A 23422-nucleotide genomic window follows, 5' to 3' on the forward strand; every position below is an offset into this window, starting at 1 on the left:
CTTTCAAGAGGTCTCTCATCTCCTTCCACATCGGCTTTGGAACAAGAAAGACAAAATTTAAAATCTTGCTGATTTTTACCAGCACTCATCTTTTCCCACCTCAGTTGGGCCCCAAATCTGTAGCCCATCCGTCAACCCCCTCAATTTAGTGCACCTGGACACCTGGGCTCCAGAGCTGCCGGGCGTTAGCTCCCTGGCTGTGGGTTGGAGGTGGCAGGCCTGATGTACAGTAGTGTGTGCCAGTCTGGGCTTCTCTCTACGGAACAGGATGCAAAGAGGGGCTGGGTGGCCAGATAAGCAGGAAGGGGCTCAGTAGCCAGGGGCAAGACCAAAAGGAAGGGGAAGAGGCTGTCAGCACAGATGTTAGTGTTAGCATGCGTTGGGAGCTGCTCCCTTCTGTTGGGGTTCTTGGGAAAGGACAGAAAAACCCCTCAAATCTACCTTCCTGTTCTTCCCACAGACCCTAACGAGATCAGACTTCCTGTGCTTAGTCAGCTGTGCACAAGCATTTGCTAACTCAGGCAGACTGATCTGCCTGGGCTCTGGGCTTTACCCTCCCTCCTAAGCTTCTCCGTCAGGCTGGGAATCTGCGATGACACGTAGGTTCTTCAGTTCTGTCCTATCTTCCTGTGGCTGGCATCTCACCAGGAAAGGAAGAGGAGTCTAAGGTGAGTTAGCAGGGATGACCAGGAAGGATGACACCACCAGTGAGAAGTAAAGGGACACTCTTCTGGACAGCGCTTTGGTAATACCGCTAGAGAACCTGGACAGCGGTAGTCATTTCATTTCTAGGACTTTGTAAGTTAAAAGACTCAGACAAGACTTAGGTACAGGGGCTGGGGATTTAGCTCAGTGGCATAAGCGCCTGCCTTGCAAGCAGGCAGTTGTGAGTTCGATTCCTGGTACCAATAAAAAAAAGAAAAAGACAAAAAAAAAAAAAAAAAAAAAGACTTAGGTACAGAGATGTTAGTCATTATTTGTGGTGGTCGACACTTGCTAATGACCTTTAGGCTAACTATGGGAACCTGGACAGGTAAGTTTCTAGCTATACCACTAAATATTTTTATTAAAAAGTTTTTATAGTCAGGCCTGATGGCACATGCTTATAATCCTAGCAACCTGGAGGGCTGAAGCAGGAGAATGATGAGTTTGAGGCCAGCCTGGGTTACAATACTCAGCAAGATTTTGTCTCAAAAAAAGGGGGGGGGGGCCTGGGGATTTAGCTCAGCGGCATAAGTGCCTGCCTTGCAAGCAGACAGTCATGAGTTCGATCCCCAGTACCAATTAAAAAAAAAGGAAAAATACAAAAAAAAAAAAAAAAAAAAAAAGAGGTGGGGGCCTGGGGATTTAGCTCAGTGGTATAAGTGCCTGCTGGCAAGCCCGAGGTCATGAGTTTGATCCCCAGTACCAAGAAAAAAAAAAAAGAGGTGGGGGATTAAAATGTAGTTTGTGGGGCTGGGGGTTTAGCTCAGCGGCATAAGCGCCTGCCTTGAAAGCAGGCAGTCGTGAGTTCGATCCCTGGTACCGGTAAAAAGGAAAAAGACCAAAAAAAAAAAAAAAAAAAATGTAGTTTGTGTGAAGCCTTAGGTTCGACCCCCAGCACTGAAAAAATGATTTTATAAAGGTTTTTAATATTAATGATTATTTGTTACAGGATTGTGGATGACTTAACTTTCTCTTCATTGTCCATGTCTTTTACTTTTCCATTTTAACCAAGAAAAAACCCAATCTAAGGTGGGCAGCCCTCCTGGGAGATGGGCTTTCCTTGTCCCTCACGCTGCACATTGCCCTGAACCTGCCTCACCTGGGGAAGGCAGGGTGGCCAGGCATCTGCCCTCCCGCCACTATTTCCTCCTTCTCATCACCTCAGTTCATGCAGAGGGCGTGGAAAATCTTTTTGCTATCATAAACTACTGATGCAGTAGTGCATGCCTGTGGCCCCAGCACTCAGGAGGCTAAATCAGGAGGATCACGGTGAATTCAAGGCCAGACTGAGCCACATGGTGAGACCCTGTCTCAAAATGAACAAACAAACAAGCCCACTTTGAATTTTGAGGAAAAAAACAGCCTTGCTGTTACATAAAGGCCTTAAGCCTTTCTGCTTTATTCCCACTCATTTCTAATAAATGTTGAGGGTGCTTTCAAATGAGACTGTAAAGCTAGAAATTGCGTCGTGTAGCCCGCCACAGGCTCACTGCGAGTGCAGCCCTCTGTGGCAGGTGAGCACCACACCCGTGACCACAGTTATGGGATCAGCTTGGAAAGTGCAGCTCCCACCCGCAGGGCCCAATGAAGGATTTGTCCAGCAGCCCTGGCGTCAGGCTTCCTGGGCTCCAGGTCTCACAGGTGACTCACAGCCAGCCCTAGGCGGTGCCTCCTGCCTCAGTTTCCCTGGCTTGCTCTGTGAGTACTCCCCACCTACTGGGCAGAGTATTAATAGGGGTGAGGTTCTTTGAACTCCTCAGATGAAAGAGGCTGGGGAGGCAGCACCCGGTTATTAGCTCTCTGCAGGCAGCGTGGGAGCTGAGGCCGCCTGCTTTCAGACCGCTCCAGCCACAGCCCCTCACTCTTCTGCCTTCAGCTATGGCCGAAACGGGGACACGAGGATCAGTCAGCCCTATTTTCATGCCATTTCAGAATGGATTTGCCAATGAATTCTCCAACTGCCCAAGCCACCAGTGACCTATCTTCCCCTTGGTTTATGATTCAGGAGTCATAAATCACCTCTCGGTATCTAAACTCTTTGTCCTACAAAAGGTGTGCAGGAAACCCCGTGTGGTGGCGCACACCTGTAAGCCCAGTGCTCGGGAGGCTGAGGCTTAAGTTTAAGGCTTGACTTTAAGGCCAGCCTGGGCTCTATGGTGAGTTTAAGGACAGCCTACACTACATAGCAAGACCTTGTCTCAAAAAAATCTGTGGAATGAAGGAGTGTAATTACTCTTTCTTTCTATTCACCCCACCTTTGCTCCTCCTGCCTTCTTGGCTAAGCCCTCTATCACTGAACTACATCTCCAGCCCGAAGACTGTAACTTTTCACCTGTAAAGCCACCAAATGAGGGGCACACACAATTCAGTCAGCAAAGGGGGCCTGGGAGCCGGACGCCAAAGTCCAGCACCCTCATCTTTCTGTTTCTTCCCCAGAAGATGGTAATGGTTTAGCGACAGCCCTCTCTAGCTCTGTAGGGCACTGTGGGAATCCCAAGAGGATACAATGTGGAAGCACTCAGTAAAATACCAAGCCTACTGGGCACAGCAGAACACACCCGTAATTCCACCTGCTGCCGGAGCTGCGGGCAGGAAGGGTGCAAGTTTGAGGGCAGGCTGGGCAACTTGGCAAGACCTCGCCTCAATAAAATGAAAAGGGCTGGGGTACAGGTCAGTGCTAGAGAGCTTGCCGAGCTTGTGCAAGGCCTTATGTTCAATGACCAGTGCAGGAAAAAGAAAAAAAAAGACTTAACAGCCTAAAACAAGACTCCTGGGGGGAAAAACCTCGCCAAGGCCAGCAGATTCTTCAGGTAACAGCTGCAAAAGTAAGTTTGGGGTGACACCTACTGGTTGAAAGTATAAACTGCACTCCCCACAAACTAAACAGCCAAAACAGAGCAGCGTTTCCCAGTTTTTACCTACTTTTTTCACATCCTTGCAACAATTATAGTATTCGATATTTTCCTCTAGTTCTAGACAACTCATTTTGCATAAATTCATTTTTGAAGTAAGCTTTTAATCAACTTTGACTAGTTAACCCTTGCTAGAAACAGGATACATGAAATAAATACAATAAAAACAAAACATTATTCAATACGGTCCAGACAGGACACGCTACCTGTGAAGACTCAGCTGGATGCTTCCTGTTAGAACGGAATATTAACAAAACACCACAGGTCAGTGCAGGACAGGGCCTGTGCCTGAAGAAACGCTGGCCAGGATGGAGAAAGACGACTTTCCAGATAGACAGCGACGTTCTCTTCTGTCCCAAGCCCTGGGCCTGGAGGACTGAAGAAAAGTTTGGAAGGCACAAAAAGTTGGCAGTGATCTCTTGTACTTCAACCCAGTGGAGATGGCTCTCAGCCTCCTGGTGGTAGGCCAGAGCCACAGAGGGTGTGGTGGGTGCTCTGCCCTCTGTCTGGTTTTCTACCCGAGACCTTGCAGAGCTGAGTGTCCCCTCTCCAGCCTCCTCGAGCTGCTGGGAGGACTCGGCCTGGGGTATGCTGCCTGTCGGCTGTTTACCCGGTGCCTCCACGTTTCCTGGCGCCGGTTACAGGTCCTGCTCTCCAGGGCACTGCTACAGCTGCATGGCTTCCTGTTCCAGCGACTGCTCAGAGGGTGCTAGGTACTTCTCCTGGATGCCCAGTGTGCTGAGGGCAGGCACGTCAAGGTCAACAGCACGGTCAGAGAATTGGCCTGGGCACAGTCTGGTATCTACTCACATGCACCCTCTAACCACATCTGGTGACCTCTTCCTGGCCCTCACCCTTGTGACCAACTGTAGCATAAGGCCACAGGTAAGAGGGGCTCATTGGGTTTGAGAAGCCACCAAAGCATCGAGCCCCAAATGTATTTTCTTCTCCCCCATACTAACTTGCCAGCTCTGTACTATGGCACATATTCTGGGGCCAGACAGAGGGGGTTTGAACCTTATTTTACCACTCCTTTTCTCCTCTGTAAAATATAAATCATTACAAGGATCAAATGAGACAATGAGCTGGGCATGGTGGCATATGCCTGTAATCCCAGAATTTGGGAGGCTAAGGCAGAAGAATCATTGCAAGTTCAAGACCAGCCAGGGCTACAAAGTGAGCTCCAGGCCAGCCTGAACTGCATAGTGAGACTTTTTGAGAAAGAGGGAAAAAAAAAAAACAAATGAGACAATGACCATGAAGAGCCTAATCACTTCTCTTTTTCTACCATGGTAAAGACTTAGGAAGAGCCACAGAAAATGACAAATTTCTGCTTGGGTCTTAAGGTGCCGCCTGTCTCTCTTGGAACAATAGGAAATTGGACATAGAAGACCCAGATCATCCTAGCAAAGGAACAGTGACAGCTCACTGACTGTGGTCACTCCTCGTCCTTCCATCAGGGACCACATGCTCTCCTGCCATAATTTCTAACTTGTTTGTTCTTGTGGGCTTTGTTTCCCACATGTAGAAGGGCCTGAAACAGCACAGGAAATGTTGGCTGAAATCATTTTTGTCTATACTCATACTCTTATGCCCAGCATTTTGAGTTCAATCCCTGAGATAAAGAAAAAAAAAAAAAAAAAAAAGAAATCTAAATCGCATCGCATCGCATCTTTGCTTGCAGTTAGTGGGGCTTTCTTTTATTTTTTTTGGATACCGGTGATCAAACTCACAACCATGTGCTTACCAGGCAGGCCCTTATGCCACTGAGCTAAATCCCTGGCCCTAGAGTGAGGCTTTCTTAAATGTATACCTAAATCAAGCAAGGTGCTGAGTGCCTGTAACCCCAGCTACTGGGGAGTGTAAGATACTAGGATTGTAAGCTTGAACCCAGCCTGGGCAAATTAGCCAGACTTTGTCTCAAAATAAAAAATGGGCAGGGAAGGGGATAAAGCTCAGTGCAAAGGACATGGGTTAAATATCCAGTACCACACATCAAGGAAGGAAGGAAGGAAGGAAGGAAGGAAGGAAGGAAGGAAGGCAGGCAGGCAGGCAGGCAGGCAGGCAGGCAGGCAGGCAGGCAGGCAGGCACGCAGGCACTGTGGGCCAGTATAGTTCTGCACGCCTGCTATTCTAGTACTCAGGAAGCTGAGGCAACAGGATCATCTTGAGTTGAAGGTCAGCCTGGCCTACAAAAGGGCTGGGGGCTGAGGATGTAGCCGAATGGTAGATTACTTGCTCAGTATGTGCAAAGCCCTGGATTCAAGCCTCAGCACCAGCAATATAAAAGGCCAAACCCCCTCACACACACGTATACACACCCACACCCACACACGCATACACCCCACATCAACAGCACTGGCTGAACACTGGCTTCTCTGACCGCCTGTGAGCTGAAGCCACACTCCTCCATGAACACTTAAGCCCCTCCCTGCCCACTCCTGCCTGCCCGCACCTCAGCCTCTCCCTTTCCTCTCTCCACAGACAACACACCACCAAACAGAAGCCCTTGTCCTTCTCCCAGAGCACACAATGTCTTTTCTCTGCTAGGCCTCTGTGTTTGCTGCTCTTCTGTCAGTATCTTCCCTCGCCCTGAGTTCAGCCAACCCTGCAGCCTTATACAGGATGTCTTGGCACATAAAAAGACAGTCACCAGCATGCCCAACTGGTCCGCAGGACACCAGTCACCCACAGGGTGGTGACTGCCCCTCCTGTGGCCATTATGTCCCTATGTCTCACCCTCCTGGCTGTGGCTAGGCAGCGAGGGAAGTTAGGGAGTGAGGATACGAGGAGAAATGGAAGTCAGCTCCTACTGCGGCTGACATCATAGCCTCCAGGCTTCGCTGCTCCTGGACCCCGAAACAGTAGCCGTTGGCTTTATCCACAGCCTGCAGGACTCGCTGGATGCTGTCTTTGTCCTGAGCAGGGAGGAGAAACAATTCGGTGAGGGAAACAGAACCTGCCCACAATCTCCAAATACACCTCTTGATCCCATCTCATGATGCCTCTGAGTTTTCTTAGTCTCGTGTAGCTCTAAATGTCCCCAGAGGCCTGGCTAAGTCCCATCTTTCCTGACTGTCAACCACTCACATTGAGCACTGAGCTTTTCTGTACATGCCTGGTCCCCTGGGTTTACTCCTATTGTAGATGCCATCCTACCAACTTAGGAGAGAAGAGTGGCATCAGAAAGGGAAGATACAAGTTAGCTCAAGTCCACCCCTGCAGAAAGGAGCCTAACATGCACCCATGTCTCCTAGGGTATCTTTGTGGGGTACAAGGCGAGAGGCACAGGAGATGGCTTTACAAAGTCAACACCATTGCCAGCTGAATGGGCCTAATGTATTTGTCCCTGGTTCTGGTCAAGGTACTCGTGATGACTCTCTTGACTCCTCCATTTTCATATGCAAAAGTTTGGTCCACCCTCATTACTGTAATCCTGCCCACAACTGTCCCAGGGCCAGAAAACAAGGGGGCCTGCTGACAGTCATGCCCAGGACTAAGACCAGTTAGGCTCTCAAAGCTTTCTGTGCTATTGGCTGGTGAATACCACAGTCTAGAGCCAAGGGAAGGGGTCTCGCAGTACTCAGTACCTGTATGTTCAGAGGGATAAATGAGACCAGGCTGTAGTCTTCAATGAGCTGCACCAGCTTCTCATTGAGCTGACGGTAGTGGCGAAAGAAAGGGTCAGAAGCCAGGTGGTCAAGCAGGTAAGAAAGGTCCAGGACCTCTGTGTAGTAGTCCAGGTTGAAGGCTAAGGAGAGAAAGCAGGCTTTAGGAGTAGCTGGTGTCATGTTAGGACTACACTCAGGGTGCAGCTCATCGGTAGAGCAAGTGCTTAGCGTACCCAAGGCCCTGGGTTCAATCCCAGCACTGCGGACACACAGACGGAAACAACAAAAACCCACAATAACATCTGAAAAAGAGAGCCATGTTTTCTTTTTTTCTTTACCTTTCTTCATTCAAATATTTGCTAAAGGGACATGAAATTACTAAGAATATTTAGTTTTCCCTGCTGGCTGTGCCATTTATGAGCTATACAGACAGGTCTCCCCCCTTATGCGTCTGCTCTGAGGATTAAATGACATAAACTCCACTGTCTGATGCAGAGAAGTGCTTGAGCAATAATAATAAATAACAACAAACAGGCTTGAGAACTGTGCGTAGTCCTTGGCTCCGGAAGCTCACAGTCAGCTGGTACGACGCCCAGCACCCCGCACACTAAGACTCTGTAGATGCTGGTCAAGTTGAATTGCATCCTAGTAGTGGGACCTCTCGGGTGAATGACGTTCTCTTTCTGGGTCGGTTCCTTCTTACTGTAAAGTGAGGAGGCCTGAATAGGTGTTTTGAGGTATGTGATTCAATTCTGTGAATAACACTAAAAGAAGGAAAGTAATCTCCCTATTGTGTCCTAAGGTGAGTGGAGGGACCCTGCACTAAGTTCATTCCTCTGAGGTATTGACGTCCCTCCAGGTTCCGATTGCCGGCCAGCCTCCATGGACAAGTGTCACTTAATCAACAATCCCCTCCCTGCGCACGTGCTGGCCATCTAGCTGTTATTCTCTAGGTTCCTTCACAGCTGGAGACTGTATTTAAGCAACAGATGCCTCCACACAGCAGAACACCAAGTCTGCAGGGAAAAATTGCTGATCACTGGGAGTTCAGACAATTCTCCTGCTTCATACCAGCCTGCTTTTCCATTTCCCTACTTTATGCCTGTTCTGACTCCAGTGTCTCTACCGTGGGAGAATATGGCCTTCAAAGTAACTGGGTACAAGCCAGGAACAGGTTGTTACCACACCTCAGATCAGCTAGTGCCCTGATCTTGGAACTCCCAACCCAGTTGATAATATTGTTTTATGGCAACCTAAACAAAGACAGAGCCTTGCTGGGCATGGTGGTGTATACCTGTAATCCTAGCACTTAGGAGGCTGAGTTAGAAGGACTCTGAGTTTGAGACCAGCCTGGACTACATAATGAGTTCAAGGGCCACCTGAACTGCACAATGAGACTCTGTCTCGAAGAACTGAAGACAAAACCTTTATCTCGCCTGGACCCTCTGCCTAGGACAGTCTGCCTTCAGCTGGCTCCTTGCTACCATTCAGATGCCAGTTCAGATGCCACTGCCTCAGATCACTGAGGCATTGTTTACCCCCAGCCACTCACTGTCCTATCTTGTTTTATTTCCTTTATAACACATATCACCATCTGTCGCTTGTCTCCAAAACCTGTAATAGTATTTAGTACAGAATCACACAAAATAAAAGAACAGGATTTGGGACTTTTGTACTAGTATCACAAGGCTATGCACAGTCTCAAAGGCAGCTTCCTTCAGCTGAGATCTGTGCTTCACTCTAGCCCAGATGCTGCCCTGCTTGCCTGCTGGAAAGAGGAGCTCTTACCCAGCTTCCCATAGTGCTCAATGAGGTCCATCTTGGAAAGGAGGTTGACATGGGGCAGCTCCACATGCAGCATGGTGGCCAGGGAGGTGCACAGTACTGAAATGAATTTGCCTGGGTCGGTACAGTAGTGAGAATCCACAAGATGAACAGCGGTCAGCTAGGAGGGGAGGAGAGGGTGAGAGTGACCAGAGGAAGCAGGGACCATCAAGCTATGTTTTTCACATCAGACTCGGGGCTTGAGGACACACAGTAAGTATAAACCTTTGAAATGCTGTCTTTCTGCTTTTGTTTTGTTCTAACAGTCATCATCATGTCCACCTAGGAGATGTGGGCATTTTATATACAGATATATATAGATAGATAAGATAGATTTTTCATTTGTATGTCTGCAATACACAGGAATACATTTATCATTGGAAGGTGGTATATATTGGCTGTTTTTTTCTTTTTTCTTTTTTTTTTTTTTTTTTTGGTCTTTTTCCTTTTTATCAGTACTGAGGATCGAACTCAGGACTGCCTGCTTGCAAGGCAGGCGCTTATGCTGCTGAGCTAAATCCCCACACCCCGGCTTTTTTTTTTTTTTTTTTTCTTAAAAATGCCTTGCACTGAGCCTCCCAATGGGCAATAGCTACAAGTCCCACTGCATCTGTCTCTGAACTTTCACTTATTTTTGCCTGCCAATTTAATAATCGCCCTGCCACTAGCCATATATCCTCTTCTGTGTTTCAAAAAATCCCATATTGGGGGCTGGGGATTTAGCTCAGTGGCATAAGCACCTGCCTTGCAAGCAGGCAGTCGTGAGTTCGATCCCTGGTACCGATAAAAACGAAAAAGACAAAAAAAAAAAAAAAAAAATCCCATATTATGTACTAACACATCCATTTTACAGACTAGAAAACCGAAATTCAAAAGAGATTACTTGCCTAGACCACACAGCGAGTCAACGGCAGAGCCAAAATTCAAACTCATAACTGTCTTACTTTAAAGCAACTCAGCCCCTACCTCGCTGTGTGGCATGGGGGCGTGGCATCTGTCCTCCTTTCTGTCTCATTTGCTTCATCAGCAAAATGGGCCTACCCGACACGAGACGCACCCTTAGGTCCCACCGAGCCATTTGAGAGAAGATGTTCCGCAGGGCACCGTGATGTGTGCAGAGTTCCACCTGGCCGGGGCAATCAAAGAGGAAGTAGTGTCCGCGGAGGGGGTCGAGCTTGGCACGCAGCCAGTCCAGGTTGGCTTCCAGGTATTCCATGCAGTAGAGCAGGCCACCGTTGGGCCCCAGCCGCAGCGCGTCCATCACGTCGCCCAGCCCCACCAGCTCACTCACGTCCACTGCGCATTCATATGGCAGCCCCTCGTTGGCCGGGTCCAGATTCACCACCGCCACGCGCCGACCCAGCGCGCGCAGGAACTCACTCATGCCCAGGCAGTACGTGGTCTTTCCTGAGCCAGGAGGACCGATCACCGCCTGTCCGAAGGCTGTGGCCGGAGCGGCCGCAGCCATGGGCAGAACGCGGGCGGGCGCAGAGCTGACAGCCAAGTGGGAAAACAGGCGGGCAGGCTAGCCAGGAGACAAGACCCAGGGCGAGGAACGCCTCAGCTGCAATTCAATAGGGCTGATACGGTGCCGGAGACCGCCTAAAGCGGAACAGCAGGAACACGAGCCAGGTTACAGACCGAAAAGCCCGGTACCCACAGGATCGGTTCCCCACTTCCGGACGGCGTCGGAAACGACGGGTCGTGCAAAGGAAGTCCCGCCCCCACGCCAGGGACGTAACGCGGCGGAGCGCAGAAATGCAGCCGCTCTTCCGCAGGACAAGCCCTGGGTGGACCCCCCATCCGCAGTTGAGGTTCCTCCGGTCTTCCTCCAGGCCCGAATTACAAGAGACAACAGAGCGCTGCTATAAAAGTTTTTATTCTGTACTACGCTGCAGACCTTGGGTCACCTCCAGCAACGGCAGGGACCCAGCCTGTGAGGGTGGAAGCAGTAGAGGGCCCACCCACATCTCATACCAGTGCCTCGATTCTCTCCTCTTCCGATCCTTTTCCCCGCAATCTGGCTTTTACAACGACTTCTTTCAGATGCCCAAGGAAAACTGCTACTTAACCTCAGGCCCAGCTTTTCGAGTCCAGGGCAAGCCCAAACCAGGACTCAGGAGAGGTCATTAAGTCTTTATACCCAAGGGAAAGGAAGGGAGGAGAAGGCGGCTTTTTAGAAAAATGTCCTTGAGGTAGAGAACTGATATGCAGGCTCTGAACTAAGTGCTATGAATAACCCGCACCGATTGCTGCTCCCAGATTCATTTTTGCTTCAGCAATGATCAGGGCCTGGCCAGAAGCCTGCCATCCTGCAGCTGTGTGTGATCCTGGCTAGGGAAATCCCAGCCCTCACTCAAGTTCCGAGGGGTGACTGGAGGACCAACTGGAACCCCTCACAAAGGCCGTGTCTGTCCGAAACTTCATGCTGGTGGGTGGCTGGCGTCGGAGGAGTGACTCCCCCTGATCCTGGGGTAGGGGTTCATCGTAGATGGTGGAGATGAGCCCCAAGCCAGTTCCACGGGGCCTTTTCAGTTGCCCAAATGGTTGTAGCCTCTCTCCATGGTACCTGGATAAAAAGGGGTCTATGAAGAGGGCACTCTCCGAAACTCTAGTGAAGGGGTTGGGAAAGGACAGGGAAGTAGCTACTCATATCTGATTTGTCTCAAAGATTGTTGGGTTTTTGTTTTTTGGCAGTGCTGGAGATTGAACCCAGGTCCTTATGGATGCTAGGCAAGCCCTGTATCACTGAACCATACTTCCGACCCAAGATAGAACGCTTTAAGGCTGAGACAGGAGGGTCACCATGAGTTCAAAGTTAGTTTGGGCTAGTGAGACCCTACATCAAAAACCAAACAAAAAAACCCAAGGTGGAAAGCTTTAAATCTCTGATCTATCCATTGTCAGCAATGAGGGACTTCAGATACAACTTTCATTCTATCAGCATAAGACTCCCTAACAACAATCAAGTCCAAAATCACACTGGGGGGAATGACTGGGCGGTCAATGACCCTGTTATCCCTTAGGGTTTAGTCTAGGACAAAAGTATCAGATCCACTTTTCCCTTCTAATTCTGTTTTAAAGTTTGTTCTCTGGGAGTACCCAGCATTGACCCCAAAGCCAATGAAACAAGAAAACCAGGACACAGATAAAAGGCTGGCTTAGGCTTCTGGAAACTCCCACAGCCACACTCACCCCAATCCACGCTTGCATCTGGGGTGCTGGCCATCACCATCCAGGGCCTCAGGTACCCCTGAGCATCTGCTGCCCAGGCCCTGGCCCTCAGCCCAGCCCTGCCTCTCCATCACCTTCCGGCCAATGCCCTGTAGAGAGAAAGGACAACTCAAGAAGTGGGATGGGACGAGATGGGAGGGGATGGGAGAACGAGAAGAAAAGAAGGCAAAGAAGGAAGAAAGGATCAGTGGGCTGGGCACAGGGCTCACTCACCTTAGTGTAGCGTTCAAAGGTGCCCACCTGGTGTTCAATCACAGAGCCATCTTCCTGGCCATCACGGAGCCTCTGTTCCAGACGCATTTGGACCGAGTCTCGGGCATCTTTGTCTCCGCCATCTGGGGAAGGAAGGCCCAGGTGGTGGAAGTCTCTCTCAGCATAAGGGAGGGGATCAGGTTTCTAGGGTCTACTCACAAGGTCTATTGTTTCATTTTCAGTGTCCTGTTATATTATCTCTATCACTGGATGAGGAGTTTACTGAGAGTAGGAGTCAAGGCTCTCTCCATCTTACAGATGAGGAAATTATAGTGCAGAAAAGTTACAGACCCAACAGATGACAGACATGAAATTAGAGCGCAGGTCTCTCCCAGCCCCAGATTATTTTGTGGCTCCTGAACTAACTTTTCACCAAGCTCCCGAGCATCCCACTCTTGCAGAGCCTGCCCATCAGATCCAAACCCCCTGCAGACCTTGCCCAGTGTCCTTCCTCCTCACAAAAAAGAGAAAGAGCTTCTGTCCAAACCAGCAATCAGCATACTCAACTACAGATGACAAGTACTTGGCTCTGTCTACAGATTGTGCATCTGTGGATTCAACCAGCCATGGACTGCAAGTACCCAGAAAAACTGCATCTCTACTGAACGTACACAGACTTCATTTCCTCATCATTATTCCCCAAACAATGCAATGGTTGGGACTGGTGGTGCATGCCTACAATCCAAGCATTGGGGAGGCTAAGGCCAAAAGATCACAAGTTCTAGGCTAACCTGAGACCCTGTCTCAAACAAAACAAAACACACAGTATAACAATTATTTATCTGTTACACTGTAAGAATTGTAAGTAACCTAGAAACGATGTTTTAAGAGATGATTTAAAGAACATATGAGGAGCTGGGCTTGGTGGCACATGCCTGTAATCCCAGCACTTGGGAGGCTGAGGCAGGAGGACTGCTGCAAGTTTGAGGTCAGCCTAGGCTACAAAGGCCAGCCTGAACAGCATATCGAAACCCTATCTCAAAAAGACAAAAAAGGGGGCTGGGGATTTAGCTCAGCAGCATAAGCGCCTGCCTTGCAAGCAGGCAGTACTGAGTTTGATCCCCAGTACCGAAAAAAAAAAAAAAGACAAAAAGAAAGGCCGGGGATTTAGCTCAGCTGTGTAAGTGCCTGCTTGGCAAATGCGAGGTTGTGAGTTCAATCCCTGGTACCAAAAAAAAGACAACCAAAAATAAAATAAAATGAAAATTTATAAAATTTTAAAAGACAAAAAATAAAGTCTACAGGAGAACTGTGTAGGTTATATTCAAGTACTATGCCATTTTATAGAAGAGATATGGGACCTACAGATTTTGATGTTAGGTCCTAGAATCAACACCACAAGGACAGCAAGGGCTGGCTGTACACTGGCCTGCCTCAAGGGAACCAGACCAAGCCCAGCTCCTGTCTCAGCCTTAGCTAAGCATGCCTGGCAGTCACTTCAGGGCCCGGGCACCAGTTTCACACCTCCAAGTACTACCACCCCTTGCCCAGTACCTTTATCGTAGTACACACTCATGTCCACGTCCCAGTCATCAGCTGTCTGCTCATCAAAGTCTGTGGGATACAAAAACATCCAGGAGAGTGAGTTAAGGACTCTCAGTTCTGCTGAGAGCTAAAGCTAGAGTTAGACATAGTCCAGAAGAAGCTAGGGGTTTTGTTTGTATTTTCAAATCTCTCTTCTGGGAAGGATATTCACAACTGGAGTTGGAGGAGGCATTTTCTATCCATTCTGTTTATCCCTCAGAAAAGTGTGCTCTCTTTTTTCTCTCTCTTTCTCTCTCTTTGTACTGGGGATGGAAGACAGGTCTCTCATAAGCAATAAAGGTAAATTATTCCCCATCTCTTTGGGTTCATTGTCAGGGAATCCACCAGCTGGAATAGAGAACCCCAAGAAAATGCAACAGACATCATCTCTGCCCTTGCACGGGTGCCCTCACCACCTGCTGTAATTTGGATTTTAAACATTCCCCCAGAGCCCATGTGTTAAGGGCACAGACCCCAGCTGGGGGCTACTGGGTGGTGACAGAATTTTAAAGGTGGGAACCAGTTGGAGGTTTTAGGTTATCAGGGGTGTCGCCTTGAAGGGGACTGTGGAACCGTGGTCTTTTTCTCCTTTTCTCCTTGTGTCCTGGCGAGGAAGTGAATGGGCTTCATGCACCACATACTCTCCCCACAATGTGCTGCCTCACTACAAGCCCAGAAGAAATAGACCCAACTGACTGTGAGTCGAAGTAAACCACTCTCCCTAGGAGTTGATTTACCTTACACATTGGTTACAGTGGCAGCAAGCTGACCACAGCCTCACCTCCTTCTTCCTCCTGCCAGAACTGGGCATCAGTGTAGAACACTAGGCCAGAGCCACCCTTCTCCCACTTCAGCTCGATCTCCTCCTCAAAGAGCCGCTCAGTGGTCCGCTCCTGGCCTGTCACATCTTCATGCAATGCCTCATGCCGCTCCCACTCCTCACAACGGTCGTCATCCTGGAACAGGAAGGAGAAGTGACCCACCCGTCCACTTCCTGACCTCACGCCTAGAAGGATTTAGGGCAAGGGGACTGTAAGACTGGGCCTCTGTTCCACCCTTCAGGTCTCCCCAGAAGCAGCAAAGATTTGGTCCTTGAAGGCCTGAGCAACCCACTTCTCCATCGCCCTGACATTTCTCTACACAGTTCATTCCTCCCACAAGTCCAACTTACTCTTAGCCTCTGTGCTTCTGGCCATGAGGTTTCCCTTGCCTGAAACATGTGCTCTCCTCTCCCATATCCTTCTCTTCTCCCTCTGGTTAGATCTCCCTGTCCTGCATGTTCTACAGTCTCCATGAAGTCCTCACACCTGACTCCACAGACCTCTTGTCAGTCTGAATTCTCAGCGCTGATGAGAACACACTGCTACACATGGGCCCTTCCTAAACTCTGCTTCTTTAATCAGTCCAACGACCCTGTAAAATAAATATCACTCTTCCGATTCTCCAGACGAGGGAATTTAGATTCAAAGGAGTAAACGATTTTCCCAAGAAAGTAGCAGAGCAGCATGCAGACCCGCTCATTACACCACACATCCTCTCCCAATACTGGTTCCTTCCCTTTGGAGAGATTTTAGGCCTTCTGAGGACATGAATCAGGTCTCGGAATGCCTCTGGAATCCTGTATTAGCCCTTGGCTTACAAGTGTTTGACTGGACTTGTGCAATGCTAGGACTACTGGCTTGAACCCCAGGAACCCCATCCCGGCTAAACCCCAGGAGGCCACAGGAATCACTACTGTGGAATATATGCTACAGAAAAGCCAGGACGGAGCCAAACTAAAGATGTGATAGCATGCTGGACATGGAGGTATGCACTTGCGATCCTAGCACTCGAGAGGCTGAGGCAGGAAGACTGCTGTGAGGTCACATAGTGAGTTTAAAAAAAAAAAGCCTAAACTACATAGTAAGGCCCTGTCTCAAAAACCCAAAAACAAAAACAAAAATATGCTAGCAACACTGGGCTGGGAGCTTTGAAACATGGGAGCATTACTTTTTACCTAGTGTATATATAAAACCAAATGAAAGTGGTTTCCTAACAGTTCCCATCTCAGGTGGCTTTGAAGATGAGTAAACCAAGTCCAGAGAAAGGAGTCCAAGAAGTATCTACTTTGCTGTTAAAGTTAGAGTAGAAGCTGATGTCTGATCCACTGACTCAAGGTCAGAGCGCAGAGGTGACCCCTCGGCCCTGAGAGGGAAGCAGAGGGGAGGGAAATAGCAAGGGAACTGAGTTCCGTCCCAGCTCCACCTCCACCTCCTGGGAGGGTCTAGGGAGGGTCTAAGGCAAGTTACTGCACATCTCTTGGTCATTATGTTTCACTTAAGAAAAAAGAACTCTCCTTTCACTTTTTGTTTGTTTGTTTGCTTAGACAAGGTCCTGCTCTGTAATCCAGGCTGGCCTTGAACTCACTATGTAGCCCAGATGACCTCAAACCTGTGGCAATCCTTCTGCCTCAGCCTCTCAAACACTGGGACTACAGGCATGTACCACCACACCCAGCTTAATCCTTACCCTCCTGAGGCTTACAAGTAAAGTCCTCACACCTGAGCCCACAGCTATCTTACCAGTCTAAATTCTCAGTGCTAAAGAGAACACACTGCTACACATGGGCCCAAACTTGAGAATCTCCTAATAAAAACTCTGGACCCTCTCCTTTAAAAGAATACTATATATCCACGTACAAATATAGTTTTACATTCAAAGTCAGCGAGTCTTCACATGCCTTGGAACCCTTCTGAGAATTCCAGGTTAAGAACGCTTATACAACACAATGAAAGGAGTCAGGGATGGTGGTTCAGGCTCATAATCCAAACACCTGGAAGAGGAGGCAGGAGGATCGCCAGGAGTTCGAGGCCAGTCTGGACTGCATAGTGAAACTCTGTCTCAAATAAAACCATAATGCAAGAGAAGTGTCATTAATGATGAGGCCTCTAAGTTCCCAGGGCAGCACACTGTACTCACATCACTTGAGTGAGACTCTTCCTCCTCCTCCTTTTCCTCTCCTTCCCTGAGCTCTTCGTCCTCAAGTGGCTCTACCAGGCAGGTTCCCTGGGGTATTTCCTCGCCTTCTGCTGTGTACACATGCTCTTCCTGCTCCACGGTCTCTGAGTCCTCATACTGGAAGGGCACATTGCCGTAGCGCCGAGAGGAACCTGTCTTAGGGAACTGGAGCTGCAGCTGGGTGATGATTCGAGGGGGAAGGCGGCAGGCCCGGATCAAGTCCAAAAAAACCCGCAGGGGAGTCCCCACATTCCCATTGGGCATCTGTACTGGCGGGTTCAGCTCTGGCAGCTGCCTTAGATCGGCCAGGGTGAAGGCTTCATTCTCAGACTTCCGACTCTGAAGCTCCTTCCGTGTCTTAAAAGGAAAAGAATCCAAACCTTGGGAAGGAGGGAGAAGAATGGATTTTGTTTGGTTACTGGGGCTTGAACCCAGGGCCTTCACACTGAGCTACATCTCCAGCCACTGCCCACCTTTAAGTTTTTCCAACAGGGTGTCACAACGTTGCCCAAGCTGGCCTTAAACTTGTGATCTTTTTGCCTCAGCCTTTGGGAATGGAGGGACAGGTGTCTACTTGCTCAAAGAAGAGTGCATTTTGAAACCCAAAGCCTCTAGCAACACTGAGCCAGAAATAAGTCAAGGTATAAATCCATTACTCTAATACAGTTCCCTTTCAAACTTCTCCAAGTCCCTTCCTCCTTACCTGATAAAACCATTGAGCAATTTCATGCCATTTCTCATCACTTTGGCTGAGCCTCAATTTTCTTCCAAGTTTGGCTCCTGCTAACTTTTCTCTTTTTGGCAGAGGGCAGCGCTGGGCATTGAGCCCAGTGTGTCCCACATGTTCAGTGCATGCTATGCTACTCAGCCACATCTTTGCTCCATGCTCTCAACTGTCACCAATCCCACCTACTGCAAGCTCTGATACCATGTATTCCACTCCCACCAAATATTTAACATACCCTGAAAGTTTCAAAGATTTCTGTTTTTGTTTTTATTTTGTAACAAGGTCTCACTATGTAGTCCAGGCTGACCTGGAACTCAATGCGTTCCTCTGGCCTCAGTCTCCTGAGTGCTGTGATTACAGATGTGTCACCACGCCCAGAATTTCATAGATTTCTTATCTCTGTCTTTGTAAAAGGCACTTGAATAATATTCTTTCCTATAAATTCTTACTCTTCAATATCCAGATAAAAATCACATTTCCCAAGATCTCTAGAAAGTCAGTTTCTTCCTCCTCCATCACCTGTCATTACAGGCTCTAATAGTGCACAGTGGCATGTGCTTGTAGCCTCAGCTGATTGAGAGGCTAAGGCAAGATGGTAAACTTGGCTTCAGGAGTCTGAGTCACACTTGGAAAACACCTGGGATTCCATCTCAAAAAAAACCCAAAAAACTTCCAATAAAACAGGGGAGGTGGTATATGATAGAACTGTGGGGGACCCGCGGTGGCTGAAAAGATAAGAAGTATGAAATATAAATGACCTTTATTTTGAGAATGCAGGGAGAGACACCCCCTATCTCCTGGGGCATGGCATCCCCCACCATCTCTCTGTGGAACATGTGGAGTGGGGGCATATATGTAGCTTAGGTTTGGGGTGGGGCCTGAGGGGGCATTAGGGATGTACAGGTGGCCCATTGGTGTTCTTTTGGCACCATAGGAAAATTCCTAAGGGTGGGGGAGATGGAGCTCCTTGGTTCCCCCTGAGGCTTTACTAGCTACAGTGTCCTGTCTGGGCCAAAACTCTTTTAGTATACACCTATAATCTTAGCACTTGGGAGTCGGAGGCAGGAAGACTGCTACAAGGTCAGCCTGGACACAATGGTGAGTTCAAAGCCAGCCTGACCTATAGAGCAAGACTTTGTCTCAAAACAAAAACCAAAACGGCTCTAGAGCAGAATGGCTAAATTTGTACTGTGGCTCTGATGCTTACTGGCTCTGTAAATCTGAGCATGTCGCATACAGAAGCATTTCTTAACTTACTATAAAATGGGAATAACAATAAGCTTTATTTCATAGGACTGTGGTGAGAGATAACAAAATGACAGGTCAGAGGTGTGACTCAGTGGTAGGGTAAGTGCTTAGCATGTGTGAGGTCCTGGCTTTTCTTCTCAGCACCTTAAAGAAAAATGCAATAATTTAGGCCAGTGCAGTAACTGAGACAGAAGGACTGGCTCAGCCTAAGCAGCACAGTGAGACCTTGTCCTACCAGAAGTGGCTGCCATGGCAGTACATGCCTGTAATCTCAGCCACTCAGAAGACTAAGGCAGAGGGATCAAGTCCCACGGCCAACTTGGGTAACTCAGTGAATTTTTGCTCCAAAATTTAAAAATAAAAAGGGTTGGAGATGTCATTCAGTGCCTGTCATTCAAACCCTAACTCACAACCCAAAAGTAAGAAAACGAAAGGCTAGAACAGCACCTCATCAATACACAGACCATACTCAGTAGTTATTAACCATTAGAATGACATCTCTGTGACAATTATCTTTTTCCTAATCTGTCTTTCTTTGTGGATTCTGAGCACACACTGTGTCCAACCGTGCTCTGCATACCAGCTAGCATCACACTAGGTATAGCAACATAAGTATTTGTTGAATGAAAAACTGGAGGGCTCTGTATTTCCTGTTTCAATAAACTGTACTTCCTGGTTCTCCATCAAAATGATTTCCCAAGAAAATAGGTGTTGTCCAAAGAAAAAAGATTACCTGGGAGGGGAACACAAAGAAAGTGCAAGAGAGAAAGACACTCAGAGATTTGTGAGTTGTCAGAATCAAAATGGAGTCATTTATGCCAAGTCTTAACAAAATAGAGGCAGGGAGGATCCTTATGCATATCTGACTGACAAAAAACACTATCAAAAAAGATTCTGCAAAAACTACAACCTTGCACAGAAATATTTCTATGAGGACATCTATCTAGCAACTGCCTATTCAACCTTGAACTGGCGCCATCCTTGTAATTACTGATTCTTGTAGCCAAGGATAATCATTTCAAAACAGTTTATTTAAGTTGGGTGTAGTAGTGCACATCTGTATTTGCAGCACTTGGAAGGCTGAGGCAGGAGGATTGCTGTGAGTTTGAGGCCAGCCTAGGATACATAAGTGAGTTCAAGGCCAGACTGAATTATACAGTGATACTGTTTCCAAAAAAATTTTTTTTATATTTAATTTTCTTCATTTTGCTTTTTAAAAATCTACACCTTCTCTAACTTCCCTGGATACACTTATTGCCTGCTATGGTTCACGCATATCCCAGACAACACTATTAATCGTGAATACATTCTGTGGAAAAGCTGGTCTCTCTACTGCTCACTTTGGTTTGAGTTAGAAAATCTGATTTCCTTTTTTTCCTTCTGTCAGTTAAAAAACAAAAACAAAAACAAACAAACAAAAAAAACGCCTCTCAGAGAAAAAGTTCCCAGAAGAGAAATGAAAGATTAGCCAAATATGCCTTTCTCTTTTTTTTAATCCCTGAGTTAAACTAGCGTACTACGTTAGCCTGAATCTCTGCCCACAAGTGATCTAAACTCCAAAAGAGCCGTAGCCAGAAGCCTGACTTATCTTCCCCGTGCCTCACGTCCATTTTCATTTAACTCCTACCTGATGTCTCAGTGGGTAGCCTAAGTCTACGGATGAGACAGCGACCTGGTAGCCAAGTACCCTGAGAATCCAGCCATCGGCGGCCTGAGTACATATGAAAAAACTTCTGGGCTTGAGCCAACCCCCGAACCGAGATGACACAGCAGCGGGTGTGGGTCTGGACCGGAACAGAGTCTCCAGTGGAAACGGCGCGGGCATCGGTAGCCGCAATCTGGGTAAAAACTTGACTCTCATCGCCAGCGTCGGTCGAAGTCAGAGCAGAGTCGGTACCGGCCTGGGGAGGGACCCGCTCCGGCCGATGCCGGTAGTGGAAACAAAGGAAACCTCCGTTACGCTGTTCCCGGAACTGGCTAAAGTAGCTTCTTAGCTGAGCGGATCGCAACACAGAGGGGATGCCGCTCACCACCAGGTAAACTACCCGCTCCTCCTCGGCCTCACTGGGCACCGCCATCTTGCGTAGTCACATGATCGGCTGGAACCAAACTCTCGCGAGAGCACCCTAATCCTATCACGGGAATCTGCTTGGAGAAGTTAAAAGGCAGTATTTAATAACCAGTCAGACTCATCCAGATGTGGAACCTGTCGTCAGCAAAGACCTGGAAAAATTGTCCATATTTTTCTCATAGCGCACACTCGGCAATGTTAGAAAAATTCACCTGAAGAATAGGAATCTAGGGTTCTTTCAGACGGTTCTAATGAGGCTCAAATACCGTTAGAGGCCTACAGAAGTCATTTTTAAAATACTTAGTTGTGGCTCTCCCAGTCTTTAGTCTTGCCGGGTGTGGTGGTGCACGCCTGTAATCCGAGCACTTAGGAGGCCGAGGCAGAAGGATCACTGTGAGTTTGAGGCCAGCCTGGGCTACAGAGTGAGTTTAAGGCCAACTGTATGGCAAAACCCTGTATCAATAAGACCAAAACAACAACAACAGCAAAAAAGAAAAGTGGGTCTGCTGGCCCTGGTTCTGAACCAGTACTCTGGAAGGCTGAGACAGAAGGATTTAAAACAAAACAAAACAGGGAACGAAAGGAGGAAGAGATTCACTGGATTCAATCGCTATACTGGAGCAGAGGAAACACCACGTTGCATAGTGAGATGAGATAATCTCAGCAACTAAACTCACTTTACATCCAACACATTGGCAAAACTAAAACTCACTAGTATCAGTGACCACGTGGAACTGAAACTAATCCACTGGAGGAGTAAATTGATAATAACCACTTTGGAAAACATACTGTTTTCTGGTAAAAGTAACTGGTAAAAGTGAAGCCATGGCCTGGGATTTAGTTCATTAGCAAAAGTGCCTGCCTGGCAAGTGTGAGGCTGTGAGTTCAATCCCTAACACAAAAAAATAAGGCAAAACAAAAAGTGAAGCCATGTATCTTTTGACCCAGCAATTCTATTTGTAGCAGATATCGTAAAGGAATTCTCGTACATGTTTACCAGAAGATGTAATGACAATATGGAACTTGACCTGAGCCCTGTGATTCTGGAACACAGCAAAGGTTAAAAATTTCACTCCACCCCCATGCCTTTGTGTTCTGGAACACCATTTACTGCAGAGAAACATGCTTCCCCATACAACTTTAGATAAGGCTCTTGCAGGCCCCCAAGGCCAGACATAGATTCCAAATTCCAATTCTTTGCTTCATAAAATGAACTTCTCCCCCCTCCCCATCAATCAAAACAAATGCTTGTTCACTAAACTTTGGTTTAGCCTCTGCCCTCCCGCTGGGGTCCCTGAACTTTGGCCCATCCTCAGTTTGAACCAGCACACAACTGCTCCTCAGTATCCCTTCCAAGAATAGGCAGGCTTCAGGGTAAAACATTGTCTAACCAACTGACCCATCACGCCTCGGCCATTCTGTTTTCCTCACAGCCAGTTCTTTCTAGCCATGGTCACTCTGAAAGAACTTCACCCTCCACCCTCCTCTTTAAAAGAAGAAATACAACTCTAGGGATGAGACCCAGAGCTACAGCCCTACCCCTTGTTATTTATTTTTCATCTTGAGACAGGGTCTTGCCAAATTACCCAGGCTGATAGTCTCCTGAACATCTACCACACCCAACTCTTCAATGCTTTTCCAACCCCTGGGAGACAGGGGCTCACTGCGTAGTACAAAATGGCCTTGAACTCATTATGTAGCCCAGGCTGGCCTTGAAATTTTAGCGATCCTCCTGCCTCAGCCTCCCAGTGCTGAAATCATAGGTGTGCCCACCATTGTCAGCTGTCATGGGGCTGGATAACCCAACCCACTCTTTGATAGAATAAGTTTGCAAGTTGACTGTCTCCCATTGTGGAAAAAAAATTTTCAGGACTCATCAGGCAAGGGAAGGATTTATCAGGGAGACATTTGGGTGCACTCAGGAGTAAAGTAACAGGTGCTTAGAGAAACGAGACATTATTTCCTAGAACAGGGAACATTTATACTTCTCTTGAAGGGGTGGAAACCCTGGGAGAAAGTGGCCACCCGTAGAAGGGATCTAGGCCATTCTATAGATGAGGGCTGTTTTGTTTTGTTTTGTTTTGTTTTGTTGAGACAGGGTCTCAGTGTGTAGTTCAGGCTGGCCTTGAACTCAAGGTCATCCTCCTGATATGTGCACCACACTGATCAAGTTTTGTTTTTTAATAAGTAACTTAAACTTTTGAATTTTCTCAACCAGCTCTTTTATCTTAGAATCAGGTTTCTGCTCTTTACATTCTCAATTAAGCCAATTTATGGACTTTAGTGTTCCTGAGGAGTTTTAGGTGTGAGGAGTCTG

At 47.8% G+C, this 23422-nt stretch overlaps 2 protein-coding genes across 2 annotated transcripts; both read right to left on the bottom strand.

Annotated features, from left to right (window-relative positions):
- Positions 1-3700: 3700 nt before the first annotated feature.
- On the bottom strand, positions 3701-10756 carry Gpn2 (GPN-loop GTPase 2). The gene is made up of 5 exons (XM_003471294.5): positions 10110-10756; positions 9017-9173; positions 7208-7368; positions 6405-6535; positions 3701-4355 (listed from the first exon to the last, which is right to left on the bottom strand). The coding sequence occupies exons 1-5, from the start codon at positions 10518-10520 to the stop codon at positions 4283-4285; spliced, it is 933 nt and encodes a 310-aa protein (XP_003471342.1). The 5' UTR covers positions 10521-10756; the 3' UTR covers positions 3701-4282.
- A 157-nt stretch (positions 10757-10913) lies between these two features.
- Gpatch3 (G-patch domain containing 3) lies at positions 10914-21128 on the bottom strand. Its single transcript, XM_003471292.5, has 7 exons — positions 20662-21128; positions 17021-17439; positions 14844-15018; positions 14033-14092; positions 12500-12621; positions 12248-12375; positions 10914-11621 (listed from the first exon to the last, which is right to left on the bottom strand). The coding sequence occupies exons 1-7, from the start codon at positions 21110-21112 to the stop codon at positions 11405-11407; spliced, it is 1572 nt and encodes a 523-aa protein (XP_003471340.1). The 5' UTR covers positions 21113-21128; the 3' UTR covers positions 10914-11404.
- Between the last annotated feature and the right edge of the window lie 2294 nt (positions 21129-23422).

The sequence above is a fragment of the Cavia porcellus genome, unplaced genomic scaffold (assembly GCF_034190915.1).
Source record: "Cavia porcellus strain 051 isolate PalLab524CR breed Dunkin Hartley unplaced genomic scaffold, mCavPor4.1 scaffold_25, whole genome shotgun sequence".
In the NCBI taxonomy this organism is placed as follows: Eukaryota; Metazoa; Chordata; class Mammalia; order Rodentia; family Caviidae; genus Cavia; species Cavia porcellus.